Source organism: Nansenia antarctica, assembly GCF_963989245.1.
Source record: "Nansenia antarctica genome assembly, chromosome: 19".
Classification (NCBI taxonomy): domain Eukaryota; kingdom Metazoa; phylum Chordata; class Actinopteri; order Argentiniformes; family Microstomatidae; genus Nansenia; species Nansenia antarctica.
In genome coordinates, this window is record NC_137692.1 from 18,648,146 (window position 1) to 18,674,191 (window position 26,046).

At 44.6% G+C, this 26,046-nt stretch overlaps 1 protein-coding gene across 1 annotated transcript; it reads right to left on the reverse strand.

Annotated features, from left to right (window-relative positions):
• Nucleotides 1-321: 321 nt before the first annotated feature.
• Nucleotides 322-26,046, reverse strand: LOC308173966 (phosphatase and actin regulator 2-like; the record flags this gene model as incomplete). Its single annotated transcript, XM_080549019.1, has 12 exons — nucleotides 322-402; nucleotides 1,840-1,977; nucleotides 2,823-2,884; nucleotides 5,477-5,532; nucleotides 7,217-7,373; nucleotides 8,412-8,593; nucleotides 9,220-9,727; nucleotides 11,153-11,488; nucleotides 12,477-12,590; nucleotides 13,122-13,196; nucleotides 13,486-13,656; nucleotides 26,004-26,046. 12 exons carry the CDS (start codon nucleotides 26,044-26,046, stop codon nucleotides 322-324), a joined length of 1,923 nt encoding a protein of 640 aa, XP_080405145.1.

Sequence of the window (26,046 nt, forward strand, 5' to 3'; positions counted from 1 at the left end):
AACCTGCCGACACAGAACACACGCTGGTTGGTTCACATTTGTGCTGCTTTGCTTTCACACAGACATAGAGGCACAAAAACGCACACGCAGACACGCACACGCAGACACGCGCACGCGCACACGCACACACACACACGCACACACACACACACACACACACACACACACACACACACACACACACACAAACACACTGTTAGTTAAGCTCTGTACTTTCCAGCACATAGGATAAACTAAGATCACATCAGCATGGTACAGTAGTATACTGACACCACAACTAACAGCTCTCTACAAATAGCATGTCGGATGTCGTACGTCTGTTTACCTGGTAAACTGTTTGCTCTCCTCATGAACTTCCATCTCTTTGCTTTTAAACTCGTTCAGTTCTTTACGGATAGCAGCCTGAGGGGAACGAAGAAGAAACACAGTCAAGATCACATCACAGTCACTGAACAGCTATCAGGAAGACGTCCTATTTCTTTTCACATGTTGGCCAGTGGGGGGCAGTCACGAGAAGGAGAAACATTATGTGATGTTATTTCGGTAACACTTTTGTATGGGGGGGGGGGGGACATATAAGGGCAATTTTGGTGTATTACTAGCCATTTATTAGGCCTTTATTCAATGTTTTCTTATCCTCGTGTTAGAAGCCATGTAGTAGCTGGTCAGTTAGATCTCCTCCAATCACTGGCTCACATCCGGAAGCAAACACGTCTAAGTTACAAATGAGGAGTGGCTCATAATGTGTTCACTAAAATAAAGTGTTACTGTTCTATTTATAGTCTCTGTAAGCTACATGTCTGATCGCATTGGTACCAATATGGAATTTGCTGTATTGTTATACTTGCTAACGGCCAAGCTCCACTATGGCCATCGAGCGTTGCGTCTAATGTGCGTTGCGTCCGAAATTGGGATCAAATGCATTGTAATCAATGAAAGGTGCTCCACCTGCTGCGTCGCGTCACGTCAGCGTTGCGTCCGATGGCTGCGTCCAAAGTAGACTTTCAAAAAAGTTTGATTTTTGACGGTCGCCGTCAATGGGCGCCCCCACGTGGGGCGTCAATCACCGCACCTGTGGTGAACTCTTGTTGCAGTAATGGACGACGAACGGCTCATCCTTGAGGTCGAATTTCTTTTTTTTTTATATGCGACAAATGATAGATTGTACCATGATGCCCAGGTGAAGGACCGAGCATGGGGTGAGATCGGGTCCACACTTGGATTATCAGGTAATATATGATACGACAACTACTCAGCTATTGCGAATTGCTATTCACGGGAGTCAGCTGTCAATCACCACAGGTGCTTGAAAGCTTGTTGCAGGAATGGACGACGAACGGCTGATCCTTGAGGTCGAAAAATATTATTTTTTATATGCGACTAGTTGTTGCTGTTGATATGTAACTAGATTTATGGTTAAGGATAGGGTTAGATTTAAGGTTAGGGCAAGGTTTAGGATTAGTGGTTAGTTAGTTGAAATGTTGTTGACAGTTAGTAACTATCTATTTGGGAATATGTAGATAAAATATTACCCTGATTGGAAAATGTTCTGTATGATGTTGTTATTGTTGTGGACATAATTGCAGTCAAGGGTGAAATTACTCCCGTATACAAAAAATGCCAGTGGAGCTAGAGTAGAACGTTGACGTTGACGCAACGTTGACGCGACGCAGCAGGTGGAGCTTGGACAACGGGAAGTTGACGCAACGTCGATGGCGAGTTGACGCGACGCAGCAGGTGGAGCTTGGCCGTAAACATACTCTATATGTGGCGATGATACTGCGAGTAGTCTGAAGGAGCCAATCCTACAGAGGACTCCTAGTAACCTTGGAGACCCACCTTGTCGGCAGGTGTGAGTCTGGTCCAGGGTTTGTCGGCACGGCGATCGTAGTCCTTGGCATCTGTCACCTCCACATACTCGTTAAAGCACAGGATCCTCCGTGCTACCAACTCTGCTACTGTAGGCCTCACACTCAGCTACACACACACACACACACATGCCCGAACACACACACACACACACACACACGCCCGCACATGCGTGCACACGCGCGCGTGCACACACACACACACACACACACACACACACACACAGAGACAGAGAGAGAGAGAGAGAGAGAGAGAGAGAGAGAGAGAGAGAGAGAGAGAGAGAGACAGATAACATCAGTAACCAGTGATTGACAGCTGTAGAGTGGGATTGTCAGACAGCTGGCCGAGTTGGAAAGTGTGTATGTGTGTGTGTGTGTGTGTGTGTGTGTGTACTACTGCCATAGTAGTGCACTAGACACTAGAAACTAGACTCTGATTGGTTGACTAACCCCCCCCCCCCCCTCTCTTCCCCTTCACCACAGGGGTTAGCTATCCCAGGAATGTCAACCAGCCTAATGCTAGTGCTACACCCCCAACCACACTGCTGGGTCACACAGACACCCACAGCGTAGGAATGTACTACTGTATGGACTGGAGCAACAGAACATCACTGGGGTTTGATTTCTACAAGACTCTAAATGCACATATAACATACACACGATGACTTTTGTGATTTTTTTCTTCCAATTCACTCAACGAAAGACACACAAATTTTTTTCTCCCCCCATCATCGTCAATGTCAATTCTGATTGTGAGAAGTCAAAAGAAAAGGTCGGAAATTGTGAAAAAGAGAACAAAAAAAAAAGTGTTATTGAGTTCCAAATGTGACCACCGAGTGGCAGTGTTTACCACATGAACAGGTCTTTAACATGTGAGTCGTGTGTGAGTCATGGACGCAGTGAAAAGCAGAAATTCAGTAGGCATATTATGTTGTCTAGCAGACACCACTTTACCTTTCTAGAGAGCCTCCTCTTGAGCTCCTTTTTGGCCTCCGATTCCTCTGACTCATTCTTTTCTGCACACACACACACACACACACACACACACACACACACACACACACACACACACACACACACACACACACACAAAAGCACAGAGAGGAGAGGAGAAGGTGAACAAGGGGGTACAAAAAAAGGACAGCTGTATGTTCTCCACCATACATAGTCATCTGGAATCTAAACAATAACATGTGTTGTGCTGTGTAGTGTGTGTGTCTGTGCTTGTGTGTGTGTGTGTGTGTGTGTGTGTTTGTCAAAGATGTGCACATCGACCCTGGGATTCATGCCGACCGTTGCTGCTCGTGGTCCCATCGAACAGCCACCCATCTGCTTATAATAATATAGCAGCTAGTTAACTTCTCTCTCTTACCCTCTCTCTCTCTCACACGCACACACACACACACACACACACGCTCACGCACGCACGCACGCACTCTCACACACACACACACACACACACACACACACACACACACACACACTGTCTTTCTCCCTCCCTCCCTACCTCCCTTTCTCCCCCCCTCCCGCTCTCAGCTACATGAATTAAAACTCCATGACAAAGATCTCATAAATAATAAATGAAGCACCAAACCCCACAGCCAAAAGCCAACACCCCCCCACACACACACACACACACACTCCCTCCTTCTCCATCCATCTCCTTGCAACCAATTTCCTGGCCATGGAAGCAAGGTATTGCTTCAACTGCAGCAGAACAACAGTTAGAGAGAATGTCATGATCCTAACCCCCGATGACCATCAATCAATCAATACCGCCCTATTTAGCTTTACCCCGATTTACCTAGGCTATTCAATGGTACAACAGTATTATCGCAGACCTATATGAAGTGTATTCCTAGACTAAGAGTGTGGTCCTGGGCCTGGGGTTGTCCAGTGGTCCGCGGTCTACAGTGCCCACATCCCCTTGTCGGCATGGGTTTGAATCCCGGCCCATGCCCTGCTGACATGCCCTCTCCCTTTGTCTCCTTACTTTCCTGTCTGTCTTCACTATATCTGTCCATATATCCCCCCCCTCCAGGACATGGCTTAACCTTTCGGCCTGGGAAAGCAGCACTTCATTTGGCTGGCACAGTGGAGATCTTCCTGTTCAATATCTGGCCTCTCTGTCCCTGTGCGAAATGTCTCCCGTTGATTTATTGACCAATAAAGTGAGCAGACAGACAGGGCAGATGGTTATTGGTTGATAGTTGGCCTGAGCTGACCTGACATCACAGCAGAATTACACCCCGGATCTGTCATATTATCTACCCTTCGCACACAAACCGTGCACTGGATGGGTTTAAGCATGATCTAGAGGGAGTTTCCACCATATGGTAAATGGTAAATGGTAAATGGACTGCACTTATATAGCGCCTTTTTTTGCTGCTCCAAAGCTGCTCCAAAGCGCTTCACAACAGCCTCTCATTCACCCATTGACACACACATTCACACACCAATGGCGGCAAGCTGCCATGCAAGGCGCCGGCCCGCTCACTGGGAGCAGTTTTGGGGTTCAGTGTCTTGCCCAAGGACACTTCGACATGTGGCCAGCCGGGGCTCGAACCGCCGATCTGCCAACCTTGTGATCATTAGGCGGCGACTCTACCTCCTGAGACACAGCCGCCCCGTTATTTACTGTACATCAAGCCAATGTTTTTAGATCCATAAGAAGAGTGAATAGGTGCTTCTCACTCTGGGGGGGAGAAGTGTAGATAATCTGCTCTCAGATTCAGTTACTGGACCCTTGTCTTGGGTCATAATAATAATATAATAATAATATATTCCATTAAGCTGACACCTTTTATCAAAAGCACTTACATTGCAGTGAGTGCACACACACATATTTCAGTATATATAGTCGCAGCGGGAATCGAACCCACAACCCTAAGCACTGTTAGCACCACGCTCCACCAACTGAGCCACGGAGGATCACAGAGCCACTTCACATCCTCCGTATCGCTATGACGACTAGCGTCTTGGCTGAAGGGGATGACGGAGTCATCTGCTTGATCATGTGGCTTCTAACTGAGCCTGTAAGCTGAAGCACACATGATCACCTCCGGGGTCGTGTTCAGGAGGTTCACACAGTCGACCGAGGTTAGAAATGTCATTTTCATGATCTGCCGTGAAACCTTCCTCGACATGACGGAGAGGCATGTCTGTTCTAGATGATACATTTCTCTCTCTTCTTCTGAACATTCCACAATGTTATTCCCAGCTGAACACGGCCCAGCTGAACACGGCCCAGCTAAACACAGCCCAGGTGTTATATAAGTCAGACCGGGCCCCCGTGTGGAGGTTAGGTCTGGCTGTGTTGTGGTCGTGTTGCGGTCACGTCTTTAATTCATTCTACTGTGTACGTTGACTTTCTAATTGATATAGAATGAATGAACTGTATCACGTTTGTAATTCTGAATGTACATGTATGATTGATCACGTTTGTAATTCTGAATGTACATTTATGATGATCATGTTTGGAAGGCGGGGCTCCTCTGCAAAGAGAGACCTTGGTCTTAGTAGGACCTCACTGCCCAAATACATTTAAATTATTAATAATAATAATAATAATAATAATAATAATAATAATGAAATGTTGCAGCACTGACGTTTGAGGATGTTCCTCTGCTCCAGCTCCTCTGTGGTGGGCCTCTGGCTCAGGCGTCTGTGGGGGATGAAACAACAATCACATGAAACAACAGCGTATGTCATATCACTGCCAACCATAACAATCATTACTATACATAGACTATTATAAAAACATAGATTATGACCAAAGCATCTGAGACGTTAGTGTAGTTTATTTGTACTTAAACACACACACATGCATGGATTGTATATGATATGGGCCTGTCTGGGGGAGTGTTGTGGAATGGCTCTTGTGGTCTGTGACCTGCCCCTTGACTTAAGGCCAGGTGACATCATATTGGGCTCTCCCCTTTTCACCCATTGACCATCTCTAGTGAAGGTGATAGGCTATGGTCTGGGGTAGATATTTGCATATGACATGAAAAGGACAGCACAAGGGCAGATCTGGGTCTCTTCTCTCTCACCTCTTGACCAAGCAGCTCTCTCTCTCTCTCTCTCTCTGTCCCCCTCCCCCTCTCTCTCCTCTATTTCTCTCTCTCTGCCAGACCAGCGTCCAGCTTTGATGTCTGTATACTTTTGTATTTTGAATAAATGGTCTTAACCTGCTCAATAACTATTCTTCATTTTAGTAGCCAACAGGTTAGAAATATACAACATTAGTCCTCCACTTAGGATACACAAACCCACTTTGTAGTGTGTTTGTAGTAAACCCCCTCCTACTAACCCCCCGTGGATAAGTTGTATGCGATATCGTGAGCTTAGAATGATAAGGTTCTATCTCCGTTTAGAATGAGAAGGTTCTATCTCCGTTTAGAATGAGAAGGTTCTATCTCCGTTTAGAATGATAAGGTTCTATCTCCGTTTAGAATGATACGGTTCTATCTCCGTTTAGAATGATAAGGTTCTATCTCCGTTTAGAATGAGAAGGTTCTATCTCCGTTTAGAATGAGAAGGTTCTATCTCCGTTTAGAATGATAAGGTTCTATCTCCGTTTAGAATGATAAGGTTCTATCTCCGTTTAGAATGATAAGGTTCTATCTCCGTTTAGAATGATAAGGTTCTATCTCCGTTTAGAATGATAAGGTTCTATCTCCGTGTAGAATGATAAGGTTCTATCTCCGTTTAGAATGATAAGGTTCTATCTCCGTTTAGAATGATAAGGTTCTATCTCCGTTTAGAATGATAAGGTTCTATCTCCGTTTAGAATGAGAAGGTTCTATCTCCGTTTAGAATGATAAGGTTCTATCTCCGTTTAGAATGATAAGGTTCTATCTCCGTTTAGAATGATAAAGTTCTATCTCCGTTTAGAATGATAAGGTTCTATCTCCGTTTAGAATGATAAGGTTCTATCTCCGTTTAGAATGAGAAGGTTCTATCTCCGTTTAGGGCAGTTCAGAGATATTGAGCGTCAAAGTTTTTACATTCCATTATGTTTTGTGAGATGGAACCTTTGTGTTTTATGAATTACTAACTAAAAAAATGTCAACATTTTAAAAATAACACCACACAGGCATTAATAAACACCTAATGGATCAGATTATGTAAAAAAAACTAAATTTTGACAAAAATGGAGATAGAACCGTATAATTCTAACGTCACGATTATTATGAAGATAAGACGAGGCTTGCGCTGACCTGACCTTGTGGTGCTGACTCTCTGGAGAGAGTCATACCTTTGTGTGTGTGTGTGTGTGTGCGTGTGTGCGTGTGTGTGTGCGTGTGTGCGTGTGCGTGTGTGTGTGTGCGTGTGTGTCCGTGTACCTGTGTAGCTTGGAGCCAATCTGCTTGAGTATCTCATGTCTCTCCGTCTCTGAAGTGCGAGGCAGGATGTTCTTCTCCTCCAGCTCTCTCTTGCTCGGCCGGTTTCCCAGTTTGATGGCCAAGGTGTCCCTGCGGCGGATCTTACAGGCCAGGGAGCCTGCAACAACAGATGCTGCTGTAAATCTAGCCCCAGGCTGCATAGGCCCGACCAGGCCCCACCTCCTCCAGAGAGAGTCTCAATACAGGCTGAGATAGACATGACAGGAGGACAGGAGTAAAGGCCGGTTTAGGCTTCTGCGTCGAATTTACGTGCGGCTACGCCGTAGACTACGCGAGGGGTCTCCAAGTTTATAGTTCTACGTTGGTCCGCGTTGGTCGGTGTACTCATAGCGGCATAATAGCATCAAAAAACGTGTTTTTTTTATGCTTGTTGTAAAGAAAATGTCTATAATGCATTGAAATGACAGTAAACTAATAAGATGGTTATCATACATTTTCAAATCTTTATTAATGAGTAATTACAGAAAAGGTAAATGACATTTCTGTCATGGCTTCCGCATTTTGGTCTATCGCTGCGATGCGAAACGGAAATAGAAGTCGTAATCATGTGACGCAACCAAGCGGACCAATCACAGAGCTTACGGTTACGTGCGCTCTGACGCGTGGATAGATTTTCTGAGAGGAGCACGTCCAGGCTACGCACGTCCACGCGGGACTACGTAAGCTTACGCGTAGCCTACGGCGTCGACTTTACGCAGAAGGCTAAACCGGCCTTTAGACTGTCTAGGGTTCTGTTCTGCTCTCCTAGTCCCAGATCTGGATGTGCTTTACACAACTCCACTGGCTGGTAGTGTGCCGCACAGAGGTGAGGGGAATAGAAAAGTACCTTGAAAAAGTACCTGTGTGGAACACACAATAAGTTAAGGTACTTCCTGTTAGTGAAGGTGAAATGTAGAAAGGTTTTTTCAACATTGTTAATGGACCACACGTCTCACTAATAGATGCAAATACCCTAGCAGTGAGAGGAAAAATGGAAGTGTGTATGCATGTGTGTGTGTGTGTGTGTGTGTGTGTGTGTGTGTGTGTGTGTGTGTGTGAGTCTGTGTTTCACTCCAGACAACACTTGTTGGCGAACACAATCCTGCAACACTTGTTAGCGAACAGAAAAAACAGAGTAAAACCATGAAAGCCGTACTGGTAGTGTACTCGTCCTCGTCCTCCTCATCCTCCTCTTCGTCGCGGTAGAGGATGGGTCCGTCCGAGTCCGAGTCGCTGACCTGGCTCTCTCTCTCTCTGGCGGTGTCAGGTATAACTGTCACCTCCGGATCCTTCACGTTCACACTGAGAGACTGACTCTCACCGTCGCCCCCTACAGGCCTGGGCAAGGGACAGGGGGGATAAAAGAACTTCACATAAGATCAACAGCACCAAGCCTTTGGAAGCTCAAAAGCAACAGCGGGGGGAGTCTAGAATAATACAGACAATGACAATTATCATGTCTTCATATCTTCTATCATATCATGACTTAGAGGAGTATCAGCTTTGGGGTCCGTTCCAGACTTTCCACTGTAGTCAGGACACATTTATTACATGAAAATGGCCATACATTTCATATAGGCTCCAATAGGCCCCTGTCCACTAGACACGGTATGTTAACAAGAGAGGTTTCGAAAAACACAGCATAAGCAAGCCTTTGAGTTCTGCAGTGGATCTCCACGGTCCGCTGGCTGCTCAGTTACCGACTGGAATGCAGTGCGTTCGAGTATTTCCCACCAAACAGGTATTTAGGTGATATGTATCAAAGCCTTTCTGGGTTCTACATGTTATAACAGATGATGTGATGCTACTCTACATGTTATTAAACCATGGGTGTTCTAAATGAACGAATGCTTTATTTTGAGAATTTCACAGACATTTCACAGGCATACATAGGAGTACACAGTAAATACAGACAATGCCAAAAACAGATGAAGTGCTGTATGGTACCGGTACAGAAAACTCACCGCTGGCTGTCTAGGGCAGGCTCCGCCTCCTGAGCCCGACGCCCCTCCCCCCCTCCGCCGTCCTCCGACCCGAGCGTCTCCTCGGAGGAGCTGTCGTCTCCCTGGCTCTCCGCGAACGACGTGTCCTCTGTCGCCGTGTTGACATGCGGGAGCTTATCTCCGGGCTCCAGGAGGGAGGTATTGTCCTCCTCCTCTCCTGTCAGAGAGGCGTCAGGAGCGGGCTTGGCCTCTCCCTCCTTCCCCTGGGTCCCCTGGTGCCCTGGGCCCGGTGGAGGGTTCTGGGGAGGCGCGGGGCCGGTGATCTCCCCAGGTAGGCTGTCGGTCTCTGGGGAGGCCCGGGGGGGTTCAGTCCTCTTGGTCCTCCTCCCGGTCCCTGAGCCTGAGTCCCCTGCCACCCCCCCGTCCCTGGAGGCCTTGGTACGAGAGAGGGAGGAGGGCGTGGTCTTGGAGGACGCAGGGACGGTTTTGGACGAGGGAGCCGCTGTCTTCTTGGAATGAGAAGGTTTGGCTGAGAAGAGAAAGACGACTTTATTAGATGGTGTGGTAGGTGCCATAGCGACGTGTGCTAATAATAATAATAATAATAATAATAATAAATTGGAGTTATATAGTGCTTTTCTAGACACTCAAAGGCACTTTACAAACTGAAAAGATCGAGTAGTAATAATAAAAAGAAACAAAAGATAAGTAAAAGAAAGTATAGGGGTCTAATTAATTTTTTGATTACTAATCTACCGGTAAGTCTAAGTGCCTTGGAAGACAATCTACTCTGTATACAGCACTTAGGTAGCTAAGTGCCACGGGGACATGTGTGGAGTGCTCAATCTTCAATAAACAGATCCAAACACATCGCTGATAATATATACACAGAACGGTATTACTAATGGTAATGTTATTGTCTCTGTACTTTCCTTGTGTACAACAAGTCATTGACCTCACATTGGAGCAGCAGCGTCAGAACAAGCTAGCTAATTCATTCTACCCTAGATGACTCCATTATCTCCATTTTGTGCAGCAGTATGCTTTTTTATGGGGGTGCTGCTGACGACAAGGCACTTGTTCTAAACCCAACAAACTGCTGACTCTCAAGTCAACAAGAACACAATTTACATTCACATGTGTAGCCGGAGGATAGGAAAGGAGATGTAAAACAGATAGATAAACAGACATATTTAAAACAGAAGACAAATTATAGCCTCTCGTCAGAGATACTTCTGAAACGCTAGGTTCTGCTGCATGCAACACATCACATGATCACATGCAACACTGCTGGCCCTGGGGGGTGGGGCGGGGGGCGGGGACAGTGAATCAAACTAGAAGACGCAAACACAAACACACATTGTAAAGTCAAACACACACACAAATGAACAGAACAGATAACAAACATGGCAGTTCAGGGAGACACAGCCATTCGACGGTCCGTGGATGATGGGGGTCATGATGGGGGTCATGCTCCAATGAAAACAGAAGGGGAAGGTGCTTCTGGGATATCCACACACACCTGTGCACGTGTGCACACAGACACGCACACAGACACGCACACACACACACACAGACACGCACACAGACACGCACACAGACACACACACACACACACACAGTCTTATTGTAGTGCTGTGAAAATGGAGAAGTCTTCGCTAAAAACATCCATCTTCACTTCCCTTATCTTCGAAAGGGGAAACAAAAAACACGCTCTTCTGTCGCTTCAGGTGAATCCCGTCGTCCGCTTCCAGAACCTTCTCACAGGGCTGACAGAGGGAGGGCATTCAGGATCAAAAAACAGAAAGTAAGGAGGGGATGGACTGACGGACGGATGGATGGACGGACACATGGAGAGGGGGGGCGGTAGAGGAGAGGAGACAGATACATTCTCCATGCAACACAGGCGCCTCTCTCTAGACCACCTCCACCACCACCGGGCTCTGATACTCACCAGTCCCACGTGTGTTGGCGGTAGTGTTCCTGGGGTGAGGTTTGGCAGGCGGGGCGGAGGCGGAGGCCTGCTTGGGCGGGGTGCCTTTAGGCTGCTTCTTACCCCCCGCCGACCCTTCCCTGCTCCCCGCGGTACCTCCTACCCCGCCGGGGGTCCCGGCCCTGCTGCGACCCGCCGTACCCCCTGCCCCTCCCGACGGTTTGGGAGGAGGAGGAGGAGGAGGGGCAGCGCTTCGGTTGTGTTGTTTTTTGACGGGGCTCTTGCTCGTTCTGACCTGGCCCCCCCTGGCTCCTCCCCTTCCGCCCCTTCTGGGGGCGGGGGCACGGCCACTTCTCTCTGAAGGGGAGTGGGAGGAGGGGGGGGGGGAGGAGAGCAACCTCTCCTGTCAGTGACCAGCACCCCAGAGGGATGGACGGACAGACAGACAGACAGACAAGGACAGACAGACAAGGACAGACAGACAAGGACAGACAGACAAGGACGGACAGACAGACAGACAGACTGACAGTCTAGAGAAGAGGCCTCACAGTCACAGTCGGCCTGTTACCTGGGACAAAAACAAGGTCGACGCAGCCACCGACGCAGCAGATCTGTTTGTCATTTAAGGGGCTTAAGAGGGGAGGCGGTAGAGTGGATTAGAGTGACGTGAGCGGCATGGTACCGCAAGGTAGAGCTCTGGGGGCTCTGTGAGCTCTGTAAGAGGCCCGGCCTGATCTGTCAAACACTAGAGGCTTTGATCACCACTGAGGTCACAGCCTCCTCTGATCTCCAGGGTTTGAGAACAGAAGAGTTATCCTCCTTAATGCCCCCCCGTATCCAGGCCTATCAGGGAGGTTTAACACACACAAGAGTGTGTTACACTGTGTGTACTGCACACTATGGGTCCTGACTCCTGAGTAATGATGAATGACCTAGAACAAAATCGAGACTTCTTAATGGATATGAGATGGAAAACTCGATACAAATGGAATCGAGGAAAAAGGTCCCGCAACCCTTTAAAAGGCTTAGGAGGGTGAGGGTACTCCTGCCTGGCGGGGGTAATGGTGAGCATTAGCGAAGAGTCATGCCGGTCGCTCAGAGCCAGAATAGGAAGCGTTAGTGGACACACCTGATTCAATCTGGCCGCCCCCTGAGTGGATCTATGCCATTTCATTTACCCCCTGCTTCGGCTTGCACACAAACAGTTCTGGAACTAGATACCCCATGCAAACATTCCAGAACCGAACCTAATGCCAACATTCCTGAACTAAAAAACCACACATTCTAGAAGCAGTGTGTGTCCCCCATCCCAACATTCCGTATCCAGAGCCATCTCCTGGTATACCTGTCGTGTCCTCTGACACCGTCTCCGGGGACTCGATGTCGACTTTGACCTCCTCTGATGATGTCACGCCGGGGTTGGCGTGGCCGTTCAGCGTCTCAGTGTTGATTGGCTCCTCTGAGAGAGAGAGAGAGAGAGAGAGAGAGAGAGAGAGAGAGAGAGAGAGAGAGAGAGAGAGAGAGAGAGAGAGAGAGAGAAACACGGGACGGTTAGCAGTTTGGGCCAATGGGCATTTTTCATTTGACTAATATCAATCTTTCTATCCCTCTCTGACACACCAAGATATACAGTACATCAAGATATTACAGTATAACACGACACTACGGTACACCAAGATACAACAGCATACCATGACACTACAGTTTACCAACATACTACAGTTTACCAAGAAGACACAGCACTGTATTGTTTTGTGTTTTCCCCATCTTACCAACAGCTAACATTGGTGACGTCACCTGTATGCTGCTGTTGTAGTACTAAATCAAAATAAACATTTGATTTGCTAATCAGTGGTTGATTTTATAACCATAATATTGGGCAGCAGCCTCAGTTTTAGGGTCATATATGACATTATGATAATAATAATAATAATAATAATAATAATAATAATAATAATAATAATAATAAAGGCTCTATGTGATCGATCACCTTGATCAGGTATGAGGACGCCTTTTCTGATCAGCTCCTCTCTGGTCTGCCTCGTAGAGATCTTCCTCTCCAGAACTGGAGGTGAGGAGAAGCAGGAGAGAGGCTAGTTAATCATTGGTTAGGGACAGTCATCGATGCTGTGGCCTTTAGCACAATAGAGATATTATTGCCCTGCACACACATCCACGCATACACACACACACACACACACACACACACACACACACACACACACACACACACACAGTGCTATGGCAATGAAAATATGCCTATCCTGCCTCAGGACACACACTCATATACACTCACACAAGCACACACATGCAAGCACACACACACACACACACACACACACACACACACACACCTTTGGACAGGTCCTGGAACTTGTCGCTGGTCTTCTTCTTCCTCCATTTCCAGGGTTTGAACAGTTTCCCGATGGTCGAGAGCTTCCCCTTCTGCTTCAGGGGAGGAGTCTGGGTGGTCCCGCCCACCACCAAGGCACAGTTGGCCAGGGACCCTTTCTCCAGTCCCTCAACTAGTGGAGAAAACACACACACACACACACACACACACACACACACACACAGACACAGACACACACACACACACACACACACACAGACACAGACACAGACACACACACACACACAGACACAGACACACACACACACACACACACAGACACAGACACAGACACAGACACACACACACACAGACACAGACACACACACACACACACACACACACACAGACACCCGGTCAACTAGAGGGACAGATAATCACACACACCAACAGGGTGGGGAGCTCTATAATGCTGGAACACAGGTTTGTCTGCATGTGATGTTTGTTTGGATATAGGATAGCCACTAAGTGCAAAAATGCTGCCCTCCCTCCCTTCCTTCCTTATTCTTACCGTAATAAGTAACACGATATACTGCAGACGGGTTCATCAGTTCATAAACCCAACTAGTAGAGTCCTCATAGGCAATGTTAAGTACTATACCATATCATAAATAGGCCTACTGCTCAGTAGAGGCCAACTACATGATAGGTTACTAGGTTACGAGCTCGCAGTGTGATTTCTGATTTCTCTGTGATTTGTGTGTTCCTGTGGTTGGCCTCCGCCGCAATCAGATACATGTCATGTCCTAGCCCCTCCCCTTCCTGTTTGAAAGTCAGAAGACTGGAGGAACATACCATGACAGGAAGGGAGCATATCAGAGGGAAAGAGGAGGGGGAGGGGGACCTATCGGAACATTGAGGGGAGGGGGGCATATTGGAACGTTGAGGAGGGGGAAAGGATGGGGCGTGGCATATCAATCTGGAGGGGAAGAGAGGAGGTGTGGCACTTCCTCCATCTCCGTCTTCTCTGCACTTCACACCCAGGTTACATACTGTACGTTACATACTCACGTTACATACTGTATGTTACATACTGTACACAGCTGGGGAGGCTGGGGGAGGCTCATTGTAATGTATGGAATGGTATAGGAATGGTATAGGAATGACAGACATGGGGTGCTTAAGTGGCGTAGTGGGTTAAGTGTTGACTATGTAACCGCAGGGTCCCCGGTTCGATTCTGGCCGGGGACATATCCTGCAGGTCATCCCTCCTCTCTCTCTCACCCATCCTTCCTGTCTAAATCTCTACTGTATCTGTCAATATAATTAAAAATATGAGTGGGACTGCCCCACTCAGAAAAAAAAAGAAAAGAAAAAAAAAGGAATGACAGACATGTTTGATACCATTCCTTACTCCATTCCATGCATTACAATAAGCATGTCAACCCCTGGTACACAGCGTTACTGTATTATTGTGTTACGTGTTTCTGATGAGGAGAGCCGGAAGTAGCAAGGATGCCATTGTACTGTTACGCACTCGCCTGTATCCCACTACATGACTTCTAAACTTTATACTGATGTTTCTATGTTCACTTGATGAAAAATAAGATACATATTTTTGTCTAGAGGCAGGCCCTACTGTATCACTGCAGTTCTTGACCTAGGATAATTGCAGATATTACACTTCACAGATGTTTTTTAAACTCATATTCATCATCTCATGAAATACTGGTAAGTGAAAACTGTGATTTTCTATGTTCTGTGATAAGAAGAAAATCTCCTAAGAAAATTACCCCCTATGACTATTCTTCCTGGGGTCATCGTGGAAGACAGACAATCAAACATAACAAAATCAATCAACAAAGCAATAATTAGTGAAGATAACAGAATTAAATAAAATACAAGTAGCAGCATATTTGAGAGCTGCATTTGCTTCAACCACCATACCTGCATCCAAATAGAAGAACAAGACAGAGAGCTCACACCAGGACTACAGTGTTATCTACAGTACAGTAACTACAGTATTATCTACAGTACAGCAACTACAGTGTTATCGTCGGGGCAAAAGTCAGACTGGGCTAAACCTTAATTTCTTTCCGGACGACAGCTTCTTCTTTCTGTTTCTTTTTGAAGCTGGATTTATTTCCAGTAAGGGTCAGATATTGGGGAAGTCTATTCCAGTATAACACAGCTCTATATTAAAAAAATGTCCGTAGTGCATTTGTTCTAGGTCTTGGTAAGGTGAAATGACAGCTTGAGGCCTGTCTGGTATATAGGTATGTCTATCATTGTTGGGTAGTAACTGTAAAAACAGGCTATGGGGGTTTTGTAAGGTACAGATTGTCTTTAAGTACAGAATATTGCTACATGGTACATCTACCATCAGCCATGACAGCCTTGAAGTTGTCTGCATTATAGATGCATTCTATATGACATCATAGATGCATTCTATATGACATCATAGATGCATTCTATATGACATCATAGAATGCATTCTATATGACATCATAGATGCATTCTATATGACATCATAGATGCATTCTATATGACATCATAGATGCATTCTATATGACATCATAGATGCATTCTATATGACATCATAGATGCATTCTATATGACATCATAGATGAATTCTATATGACATCATAGATGCATTCTATATGACATCATAGATGCATTCTATATGACATCATAGATGAATTCTATATGACATCATAGATGCATTCTATATGACATCATAGATGCATTCTATATGACATCATAGATGCATTCTATATGACATCATAGATGCATTCTATATGACATCATAGATGCATTCTATATGACATCATAGATGCATTCTATATGACATCATAGATGAATTCTATATGACATCATAGATGCATTCTATATGACATCATAGATGCATTCTATATGACATCATAGATGCATTCTATATGACATCATAGATGCATTCTATATGACATCATAGATGCATTCTATATTAGCCTACATTCACATTACGTCTGATTGAGCATGCAAAGTGAGAGGCGTGCAGCTGTTTAGCTAGTTCATGTTTTGATGCACTAGACCAGATTGTCGGGCATTAGCCGAGATGCGATAAGACTAGAGACTTTACTTTGTTGTATCCGTCAAGAAACGAGCACCTCTTCTGATGTTGGAGATTCCTCTACTCATTTGTCACTATATTGATATATTGATATGAGTTGAAAAGATCTGTACTGTAAATATCAACGTCTTGGCCTGATGACATCCTTGTAGATTAAATCCAGAGCCCTGTCCTAATTCTGATTCTCCCTAGGCCTACTGTACTTGTCAATCCCTCCCTCCCCTCTCCCTCTCTTTCTCCTCTCACTCACTCCTCTTCTCCATCTCTCTCCATATACCTTCCTCTCTCTTCCCATGTCTCTCTCTCCTCTCTCCATGATAATGTTCTATCAATAGTGACGCCCAACAACTTGGCTTCTTCAACCTCCTGCTCAATATCAGCACCTTGCAAGGCGTGGCGCAACACATGATCTGACCTAAGAGCATGTTTGGAGCCCAGTACCGTACATTTCGTTTTTAGCAACATTCAACTTCAACTAGTTCTCAATGACCCATTCAGAAAGCAGCATTGACTCCTGCTGCAGCCTCTCATTGACTTGCTCAGTGCTCTTTGCTGATGCACACATAGTTGTATCATCCACGTAGATCGCCATATCTGCATCGTTTTCTATAACCCCTGGGTCTGTGTCTGTCTATAACCCCTGGGTCTGTAGGTCTGGATGGATGAGAGGGAGGGGAAGTGAAGGACGGCCTGTCCAAACAGCCTCGGGAAGAGAGGGATAGAGGGAATGAGGGTGGGAGGGAGAGGGAAAGAAAGAGAGAGGAGGCTCTGACACAAAGGACTTTCCCTCTCAGGGAAGGTCCTCCAAACTTGAATGTTTCATCAGAGGAGCATTCAGCATGCATCTTTTTGAGTCGTGAGGTGCTGGGTTTTCTAAATGGAACCGGGTACTCTGTCTCTATTGGGTCAAAGTCGATTTTTAACATTTGGACCGTTAACTTTTCCCCCCCCATTCAAATTAACGCAAATTAACGGACAGAGCTAATGTCCCTAGCTAGAGCATGTAATGCCTAATGGCTACATAACAATACTACAGTTCCCACTGAGACCATATATACTGAAAAAGTTATGCACTCGATGTAATGTAAGTCTCTTTGGGGGAAAAAAGTGCCATACATCATATTATTATTAATATTATTATTATTATTATTATTACAGTTACACTACATTATTATAAGACCGTTACACCAGCACCGAGGAGAGACACACCAAAGTCAAGTGTAAAATAGACCATTGTCGTCATATCACTTCTAAATGTGACACGTGGTGCTCAAACCCAACCCAGGTCTCCCACATGAAGGATCCAAGCATCTACTGTGAGGCCAAGACTGAGCTGTCACAGCTATCGTTGTGACAACCTTAAGTTATGGTCCAATAAGAATGGACTCATTAGCAGCTCTGTGTTACAGCAGGAGACGTGTGATGTGGTCCAGTATGAGAAGGGGACAGGCGTGAAGGCATGAAGGCACGGCTCAGTGGTCAACACCAGCCTTAGAGGGGCCCTCTGACGCACTCACACACACGCACGCACGCACGCACACACACGCACACACACACACGCACAGGCACACATACACACTTCAGATATATCTCAAGCTTCACGCTACATATAACATATTACATGTCCATGGGGGTTAGGGGGGAGTTGAAAATACAACTGAACAAAGCTGCCTGCTAATCGCACACATAGGCCTACATCTATTTATTAGTATCTTCAACATATAGACTAGAAACTAGAAAGGTCCTTACTTTTAAAAAATCTAAAATCTTAAAATCTCGGTTACGCTTAGGCCTATGTCTTAAGGGTTTATATCATAGTTGTTATTTTGTAGATTTCCACTTGGAAAATTATTTTATGTTTTATTTTATTTATGTTTCTTTTATCCCGATGTCTCTTCTGTATAAGAGACTCAGGACTCAAGTGAGATATCCCCTGTATAAATAAGGATGAATAAAAAAGACATATTTCTATAAAAACTCTGAATAGAGATTGAATCTGCAAAGCATAAACTCTACTGAGTGTTGTTGAGTTCTTACAGATTACAAATAACTAGCCACACAGGTAGCAATGATGCTTTCATAGTGAGAGCCTGCTAGAATTGTGTCAATTGTGTCAGAATTGTGTCAGTATATGTACGGTATATATGTATGCATTGACGTTCCTTTACCCGGGCTGCGCCCCGGGCCGATGTAAAAGTTGGATGGGGGGCGCATTATAAATAAAATTAACATAACATAACATATGCAGACATGTTTGAGAGGGAGGGGTGGGTGGAGGGGAGGGGAGGGAGGGATGCCTTTTTCAATGTACATGACATCTTCTATACTGGAATAAAAAAATATTATAAAAAAAAAAAAAAATTGTGTCAGTTAGTGATTTAAGATGGCTGGTGGTTGAACTCTGTCAGGGGAAGAGGGAGGAGGAGGAGGGTGTGATCTCCAACAGCCTCAGCCACACCACCATCGCAGCTACGCTCGTATTAGTCTAGCAGAGGTGACACCGCTCACAGCTACGTTTGGGATTTGACTGAATAAACTGGCGGTTGGAATCATTATACCCTCACCAGCTGAGGGGGAGTTCTTAGTTCAAACATCCTGACGGTACACACACACACTGTACACACAACATCTAGCCTTCTATCGTTACACGACAGGTCGACAAATATCAGCGCAATCAAAAGGAAAGGACAACCACGCGAACACAGATAATTGCTTATCCCCATGAACAACTAGACAAAGCAGGATACTGTCTACTTTGAAGGCCAACAGTCCAGACAACCTATAATTATATATAGGCCTAGGCCTAGATAGAATGTCACATGCTGTGCATCGATACTAGTGGAGGCTGAAATCAGAGGACGGGCTCAGTGTAATGCCCGAAATGGATTTTGATACCATTCCTCATGCCATGCATTTACAATGAGCCCGTCCTTCAATTTCTCCCTCCACCAGCCTCCACTGGTCGATACAGAGCAAGAGCACAGAACGACAGTAAATCAAGGAATACTTTCCCATTCTACTTTGCTGTCACACTTTTACATAATGCTCTGTATTTTTTTTATTTGTCGTTTTCTTTTTGTTGTTTGTTTGTTTGTTTGTGTGTTTGTTTTATTAGGTTTTTTTTCTGTGTTTTTTTGTTTGTTGTTGTTTTGTTTTGTTGTTGCTGTTTTAGTTTTATTTGGTTTTTCTGTGGGTTTTTTGTTTGTTTTGTTTTGTTTTTCCCAGATTGTGATGTGGGTATTAATGTGTCTGTCTTTCTTGTTGGATGTTGTATTGTCCTAATCTCAAGGAAAACAATAAAAATATTTGAAAACAAAAAAACACAATGCTCTGTATCTTAGTCATGCTGTAAAAGCACTGCATTTATCAAGCAATCTGCTTCTATTCTCATTCCTACACATTGACAGTTCTACAACATCCTAATTTCATGCTGATTAAACTTCCGTGGGAAAGTTAGCACTGTCATACTTCTACAGTAATCACATCGTATCTAATCACACACTGATAACGAAGTGGAGGCTATGTACAGTGATAATCAAGCTAATCTATGATTTGCCCTCTCCCGCTCTGAAACACACACAGGCTGACAGGCAGGCATGCAAACAGACACACAGACACACACACACACACACACACACACACACACACACAGACACAGACACAGACACAGACACAGTCACAGACACAGACACAGACACACACACACACACACACACACAGACACACACACACACACACACACACAGACACAGACACAGACACAGACACAGACACAGACACACACACACACACACACACACAGACACACACACACACACACACACACACACAGACACAGACACAGACACAGACACAGACACAGACACAGACACAGACACAGACACAGACACACAGACACAGACACAGACACAGACACAGACACAGACACACACACAGACACAGACACACACACACACAGACACAGACACAGACACACACAGACACACACACACACACACACAGATATCTTTCATTCGCCAGCCTGATATTCCCAATGCTAAGAGCTAAGAAACAGACAAACAAACACAAGCAGGTAGAGCCCATCCCTTCTCCAGCTGCTCTCCCTCCGGAGCGTCCGATCCCAGCCTCAGATTGATATCAAACTAGGACAATGGAGTCGTTTCAGCTGCCTCTTTGTGTGGCTTAATGACAGGAACAACTGTAATGTTCACAATTATCACCGTTAGCCACTCCAATAAAAACCACTAAGGGACTATGGGACAGCAGACATGTATACAATGGACTCACTTGTTTCTGTTCAGTCAGGGGAGAGAGAGAGAGAGAGGAGAGAAAGAGGAGAGAGGTGAGAAAGAGGAGGGAGAAAAAGGTGAGAAAAGAGAGATAGGGGGGGGGATAAAGAGAGAGGGGGAGAGGAGAGAGAGACATGGGAAGAGAGAGGGAGGTAGCCTATATGGAGAGAGATGGAGAAGAGGAGTGAGTGAGAGGAGAAAGAGAGGGAGAGGGGAGGGAGGGATTGACAAGTACAGTAGGCCTAGGGAGAATCAGAATTAGGACAGGGCTCTGGATTTAATCTACAAGGATGTCATCAGGCCAAGACGTTGATATTTACAGTACAGATCTTTTAAATGTCATGTCTGGCATGTAGGGGCGTAACGGTTCACGTATTTGTACCGATAAACTTCGGTACGGTTCTTTCGGTTCGGTTTTTGCGTGTGAACCGAACGAATGCTGCGTTGTACTGCACCGCAAAACTTTTTGGAAGTAATCAAAGGTGCATTCGTAAATTTGATCTGAGACGCCGGAGCGCACACTGGGTTCAACGCCATAAAGGGACCAAGTAATTTGATTGGACTAGAGGCATTTCCATGAGTGCTGATCAGATTTCCAGACCTTAAACAAGCTTAATGTTCCTTGGGCAGCCCTTCAGTCTCCTGTTTGGGAACATTACGGTTTCTCAGTTACATACAATGATGATGATGGACAAAGATAGGTGGATCGGACCAAAGCTGTATGCCGGCATTGTTCAACTACAATTGGGTATGCGCCTATGCGGCTGGTAATACGTCAAACATGCTCTTGCATTTGAGTTGGCATCACCCGATGTGAACATCACAGGTACAAAACAGTGAAGTGCAAACCCAGGTCCCCATGGCGTTTAAGCAGCCTCTTGCTAACAATTCGGACCGGGCCAAAGCCATAACAAATGCCATAGGTGTTTTTATAGCAGCGGACATGCAACCATACTCTGGTGTGGAGAACATGGAGAACAGAAGATTTAGACATATGCTAAAAGCAATGGAGCCTCGTTACGTAGTTCCCTCTCGTCCGCATTTCAGCCAGAAGTCATACCAGCCCTGCTTAGGTGGCGTAGTGGATTAAGCATTGACCATGTAACCGCAGGGTTCCCAGTTCGATTCCAGCCGCGGACATATCCTGCATGTCATCCCTTCTCTCTCTCTCTCTCTCTCTCTCTCTCACCCCCATCCTTCCTATCATAATCTCTACTGTATCTGTCAATAAAAAAGAAACATTTTAGTGGGACTGCCCCACTCAGAAAAAATAACAACAACAAAAAAGAAGTCATACCAGCCCAAAAATATGAAAACACAATGAATGTCAGTACAGGCTGGTAAGTCCTAATGTGAAGTTGAAAGCTGCTTATGTGAATACAAGTACAGTACAGTTCAAGTACATTTTCTAAAAGCTGCACGTTAATGGATGTTTATTTATTTATTTATTTTATCTGAGAGAATATTCATTTACTTTTCAGTGAATGTAACTTTATTATACAAGTAAAGTACAGTTGATTTTCTAAATGCAGCACCTTATTGGATATTTATTTTATTATATTTTATTTATTTGAGAGAATATTTCTTTTTGATTTACTTTTCAGTAAATCAGTAGGTTGCAGCTGGTTGCAGCAGTATTGACAGACTTGATTTTATTTAAGAAAGAAAGACCAACAGTTTGTTCTGCAAACCACTGTTTAATAATAATGAATTTTAGTTTTGGCTTTGGTGTGAGCTCTCTGTCTGCTTCTTTTATTTTGTATATTTTGCTACATGTATTTTATTTTATTTCTGTTATCTTGTATTTTATTTATTTCATTTTTGAGTTTTTAATAAGTGAATGCTGTTCACTAATTATTGCTTTGTTGATTGATTTTGTTATGTTTGACTGTCTGTCTTTCATGTGGACCCCAGGAAGAATAGTCCTCACTATGGTGATGAATAATGGGGATCCGTTTAAATAAACAAATAAACCAAAAAAAACGAGGTACGTACCGAACAGATTTTTTTGTGAACCGTTACACCCCTACTAGCATGTCATTCCATCTTTAGTTTTTGGACACGTAAACCGGAGCCCTACATTCAAGTTCCATCATGACATCCTGTTCAAACAGTCTGCCAATGCCAGTATCATAAACTCCTAAAATGGTCTTTAGCCAAAAGTGCATTTCTCCTAAGCCAATCAAGATCCAAGAGAACACAGAGGTGAATTAATGAAACTTAAATCTACAAGGACTACATGTTGCTCTGTGTTACCAGTAGTCTGTTGTGTGTAGCTAGCTAACAAAGGCAGCCAGCAGGCGATGTTGAGGTAGGTAGGCGTAGGAGTATTACTCACTAAGGATCAAACAGTGGACCTGCAGCACCACTGTAACTCATTCTTACAGTTCTAAGATAGGATTTAAAGGGACAGAGACACAGTTGGTCACCACTGCTCCAATGTTGCATCCATTGTAAGGTGGAGGGGACATGTCTGTCTTGTACCGAAGAGCTTGCTATCACATATGTCACACTTCAGCAACACAGTGTAAGTACCTAATGTACAGATCCATTTGAGAGTTTTGATTGCCTTGAATAATAAATCCCTTCAGTACTAGGCCTAAATGCTCTGAAGAGACAAAGTGAAAGCATTTCAGGGGACATAAGCTCTTATGATGTAATGGCTGTAAGACGTATTTAGAAAAAATAACACGATCTGTGGTTTCATTTCAACTTCCTGTTCCAACAGAGGGATTGTTTGTCAATCTGGGTCATTGTGGTACATTTTTGTTAGCTCTCGGGCTCTCAGCTCCGCGGTCCATGGAGTTTTACACTTTTCACTAAACTACCAGCTGCCATACTGGAGTTGTTTATCATGTTTATTTTAAAACGGTGACTCAGACAGAATGATGATGTCAGCGGAAACGTGTAACGTTTACTTTGAATTATAAAACAGGTTTCTCAAACGGCAACAATACACACTGGATCCAAAACCATTACAATGTTTCACATCCATCTGTGCTGCTCATGCTGCCCTCCCTTCCACGCACACTCGCTCACCAGATGTTTTTCCCATTGTCTTGCTATATGTGCCATGGGCAACAGAACAACACAGTCAGGAGGAAACAGGGAGAGGTTTCCTCAGTCGAAGTCACTAGGCGGGGGGCGGGGGGGGGTTGCGGGCTGAACCACCTAAACAAGGGTCTGGGGGGAGTTTAGGATCCCATAGATAGGGGAATCGAGGATTCACTAGCATCTACCAAACATAACGACTGGTGGTCAATGGATAGAAGACCTACTGATCTATCCAAATGACTTTCCTGATACATGAAAATGTATATGATTATCCATAGTCATAGTGTAGGTTGGGACAAGGAGGGTAGCTGTGTCTGTGTGTATACAGTAGCTGTGGTAATGACTGCTGCCGTAGTTTATTAGCCTACAAGCCGGTAACAGTTAGTCTCATAAATTATTACAGAGAGGGAACAGGAGAGTAAAAGAGTCTGGCTCTATGTTGTTAGTGTTAAATAAGGAGTGCGGTCGGGTTGGGAGGGGTCAGTGGTTAGGGGGATAGGCCTACTGTACCTGTCACAACACCTCTCCGCCCTGCGTTGCTGCACTGCAGGCAGAGTACTTAGGATAAGTGGTTAGGGGATGGGGACTTCATCCCCAGGCTATTGCAAGAAGGTCTTGTGACTGGTGAGGCCTTCTGTAATCTGTACCTGTTCTTCTCCTGCATATGTTGTTGTAATGTACTGCAAGTCTCTGCTCAACGGTAGGCGACGGCGTAGCTCACCACTTTGAGTGACTGACTGACCATCTCAGTCGACTGAGCTAAAAAGCACTAGTGTTAGCTCAAAACAAGGTTTCAGGTCAATTCATGTATTGAATTGAATGGAATCAGGAATGATATCAAACACGTGTTTGATGTGATGATACCTTCCAAATTCCTTACAGTTCTATTAATTTACAATGAGCCCCGTCCTCCGATTTCTGCCTCCACCAGCCTCCCCTGTTCTTGCACAAGTTCTGCTTATGCAGTCAACTTCCATTAGATAATTGGGTTTTTATTGAAGGCAGGCTCTTGATAAATGGTTGTTAAAGATAACCTATGTCTCTTCCATAACTGATAAGAAGACCAACCCCAAGACCAAGACTGTATCCAATTGTAAAAGTATTATGACAGTAGAAGTCAATTGAACAGTGAACATCTCGTGAGCTTAGAATGATAAGGTTCTATCTCCGTTTAGGGTAGTTCAGAGATATTGAGCGTCAAAGTTTTTACATTCCATTATGTTCTGTGAGATGGAACCTTTGTATTTTATGAATTACTAACTCAAAAATGTCAACATTTTTAAAAAAATAACACCACACAGGCATTAATAAACACCTGATGGATCAGAGTATGTAAAAAAAACTCAATTTTGACAAAAATGGAGATAGAACCTTATAATTCTAACGTCACGACTGTTGTAGAAGTCAATTGAACAGTGAACATCTTGCTTACATGTTAGATAATTCAGCTCCAACAACGTAACACTTTAGCTCCTTTACAAAACACTATTAGTGCATACTAAGGCTTTCACTTTCCGGTTGTTCTTGTTCATAATCTGATGCGGGGAGGTATTTGGCACGTCAGTTATTGATCATAGATCATAGATCACAGCTAAACCCATGAACGTCATGGGGGCCTGCCCTGTACTGAACTTGGAATTGATCAAACCCCCTATGATCGCTTACATCGAATAAGTGCCTATTGACAAACACCGCGTGTTAACATAAGGATGTTTAAGGAATAAAAGACAACTGTTGATAAACATTAGTTTCTATAACCAAACTAACTTGTTTGTATATATGATTACGCGGGTAAAGTTGCTTTCTTTTAGAAAAGTACGATCATGAAATCAGACAAGACATGAAGTTCCTGAAACAATAACATAGTATAATAAGGATGTTAAAGGAATTAAAAGACAACTGTATAAACATAGTTTCTATAAACAAACTAACTTGTTTGCATATGATTATGCGGGTATTGCAAGTTGCTTTTTAGAAAAGAACGATCATGAAATCAGACATTGATAGAGACATGAAGTTCCTGAAACCATAACATAGCGGAATAAGGGAGAATTTAAGAGGAGAGGATCGATCTTGACTCACCACCACCGCTCGGGTTCTGAGACAAGGTGGAGACGGAGGTCTGGCCCAT